This window comes from Sphaeroforma arctica (assembly GCF_001186125.1).
Source record: "Sphaeroforma arctica JP610 unplaced genomic scaffold supercont1.4044, whole genome shotgun sequence".
Lineage (NCBI taxonomy): Eukaryota > Ichthyosporea > Ichthyophonida > Sphaeroforma > Sphaeroforma arctica.
Genome location: NW_014036514.1, coordinates 1 through 2,785, shown reverse-complemented (window position 1 = coordinate 2,785; position 2,785 = coordinate 1). Strand labels below are relative to the sequence as shown.

The 2,785-nt window shown below is 45.6% G+C and overlaps 1 protein-coding gene across 1 annotated transcript; it reads left to right on the top strand.

Annotated features, from left to right (window-relative positions):
• Positions 1-194: 194 nt before the first annotated feature.
• On the top strand, positions 195-2,782 carry SARC_14021 (hypothetical protein; the record flags this gene model as incomplete). Its single annotated transcript, XM_014291848.1, has 5 exons — positions 195-334; positions 560-642; positions 857-1,016; positions 1,544-1,607; positions 2,645-2,782. Coding segments are annotated over 5 exons (585 nt in total), but the record flags the coding sequence as incomplete, so codon positions are not given.
• Positions 2,783-2,785: the final 3 nt, after the last annotated feature.

The following is a 2,785-nucleotide window of genomic DNA, read 5'->3' as shown; positions in this document are numbered from 1 at the left end:
CCGGGTAGGCTTTCGAAGCTGATATTCGCAGCTTTCGTATAATCCAGACACGCTTTCTCTGACCTGTATCTATCATTTTTGTAGTGATCGAGCCGTCATGTTTGAGGCTCAGGGTACCCTAATGTGAGCGTATTATAACGTTATTTGAGTCGGTGTTGTATAGAAACCGTAGGTGGTTTCCTTTGCCGTAATAGTTAAAGGTAGCTACATCCGCATTAACGTATTCACGTCCTTCATCGAGCAGCAAGGAGATATAGCAGAGAGTAGCCGTCTATTAAAGGGAGTTTTAAATGTTGATGTACAAGAGATCGGGTACAAGGATGTCGCAGATGAGGTATGTTAAAAGTATTTGTACCAAATATACGCACACACGCCCAGAACTCGTGATCAATGTCATTAGATTCTAGACGCATTGGGCTCTTTCAAATGGACAGGCTTACAACGTTTTGTCCCGTTTTGTATATGTGTGCTTCTGTCCTTCAGCTTATCCTGCCTCGATCCCACTGACTGCAAATTTATGCACCTATCTGTAACGTCGAATTTGCGCCCACTACAACAGCTCCGAGGAATAAAGGACTTGTCTTTGTTTTCAAACCTGGAGAAACCAGCAGTCGTGTTGAACATCCGCCAAAGCACGCCTCGGTAAATAAGCCGCACCGGTCTAACAGTCTCATGTGTATGCTGGGTGGGGATAGGATTATGGTGTGGCATTTTTATTATTATAGTTTATGGTGCCTGTGTAAATCCGTATGTTTGGTTGGATAGTCATTTATTGATGGAGCCACAGGGCCTCGGCAATTGGCACAGGTGGAGAACCCTAAACCCTAAATCCTACATTATACACCCCCACAAACAGATATATAGTGAAAGCTCTAGTTGGTGAGCTTATAGCCACAGAGCAGCTGCCTGCCGAGTTGGAAGACAGTGCAGTCAAGGCTGTTGTGGGGTCATCTCCAGCGTTAGGCCTGGCATTGGGCGGAGATGCGTATGCTATAGGGCGACCCACATTAAACCAAGTATGTGTGTATGCCATCGTCTGTGGTATTGGTACAGGAGTGTCAATAAATCAAGTATGTGCGCCTGCAATAGGGTACGAGGTATAGGTTTGATAGTACCATGAAATCCATAAGCATGTATGCATTCACTGGCGAGCTATCGGCATGAGAGCATCATGAAACCAAGTGTGTGTGTATTCAATCGCTTAGGAGCTTCAGGTTGATGAGTGCTAATAAACCAGGTTTGTGTGTATGTATTGGCTGATTAGTTAAGGGTATGGATTATCTGGGGTTAACGAGTAATCGTTGCGTCTAAGGGTTTAGAATTTTATATCCTGAGATTTAGGATTTGTAGGGTCTGGGGTTAGCTCTAGATATTATTTGCAAACGTATTTCTTCGTAGCGTGTGTGGGTTTCAGCGTGCTCTTGATATGTACGCGATAATTTGGTACATCAAGTCGGGTGTGCGGCTATGGCTACTCAAGAAGGCGGTCGTGATTGCTCACATTCTAAATCCTTTCCCACGTGTCTGTTTTTGCCTTTTGCAGTATCAACAATCACCCACCTCCAGAAATACATTAGAAAGGTCTGTGCTCCACACCGGCGCTGAAGGTATGCTGAATAAGTCTGTTAGCGGTATATCTGCAAGTGTATATGAATATGTATAGGTTTATGCGCAATTCACCTATATATAGGAATATGTGTAGGTTTAAGCGTATTTCTCCCATATATGGTGTCCGACTGGACTGTTGTGGGGTGTGTGGTGTGGGAAGTGAGGATGAGATGATATGGGTTAAATATGTGGTTGTGCTGGTTGTTGGTTGTTTATTGTTGTTGTTATTATTTGCTGTGTACGTCCATGCGCGGATATGTGAGCGCGCACCGAAGTTAATGCGAGATATAGATATAACTCTATTACGCAGAGCTGCATACACGGTGTAGATCGGTGTGGACATTGAGCCTGGGAACATACCAGAAGGCATTTATTTGCTAGTCACAAGTTCTCCCAGGAATGGCCGGTGGCATAGTATTGGAATATAGTTTGCCACAGATGACCTACACACAGAAGTGTTTGAATCACTTTACACGCCGGAGCCCTCTCATGTGGCCATTACGCGCCACACACACACACACACACAAATACCACACGAATACGCTCACATACATCAGTCCCTCACGGCACACAATCAGACCTTCGCACATCCACACCAACACATGCCTACACTCTATGTACACTTGTAATCAGATGCTACGCTGCGTTTGTCTGAGGGAGCATGCGCAGCCAACACGTTGCGAATCGGACCACGACACACACTCATGCATATACCATATTCTCACAGAAACTAACGCACACACACATACGCTCACACACGCAGGTATCCTTTCTCACACTCACAGTAACATACACTTACACAAGTACACACACATACCATTCCACTCGCACATAAACTAACAGACTCAGACACACACACGCCCTAACACTTAGGCACCCATTCTCGCGCCCACACTAATATACACTCGCACAAACACGCACACACACCATCTCACTCACACCTAAACTAACAGACACAGACACACACACGCATACAGGCTCTTCTTTTCGCAACCACACTACATACACTTATACACTGAATTGAACCCATAATCAGATACCACTCTGCATGTTCCTGGCGGAGGTACTGGCAGGCCACATGCAGGTAGTGTGAACAGCCAACGTGAGGCCACAGAGCAAATCCTCAAAGACCCAACGAGCATGGGTGTAAACATTGCGGGAGACCAGGAGGGCGGTA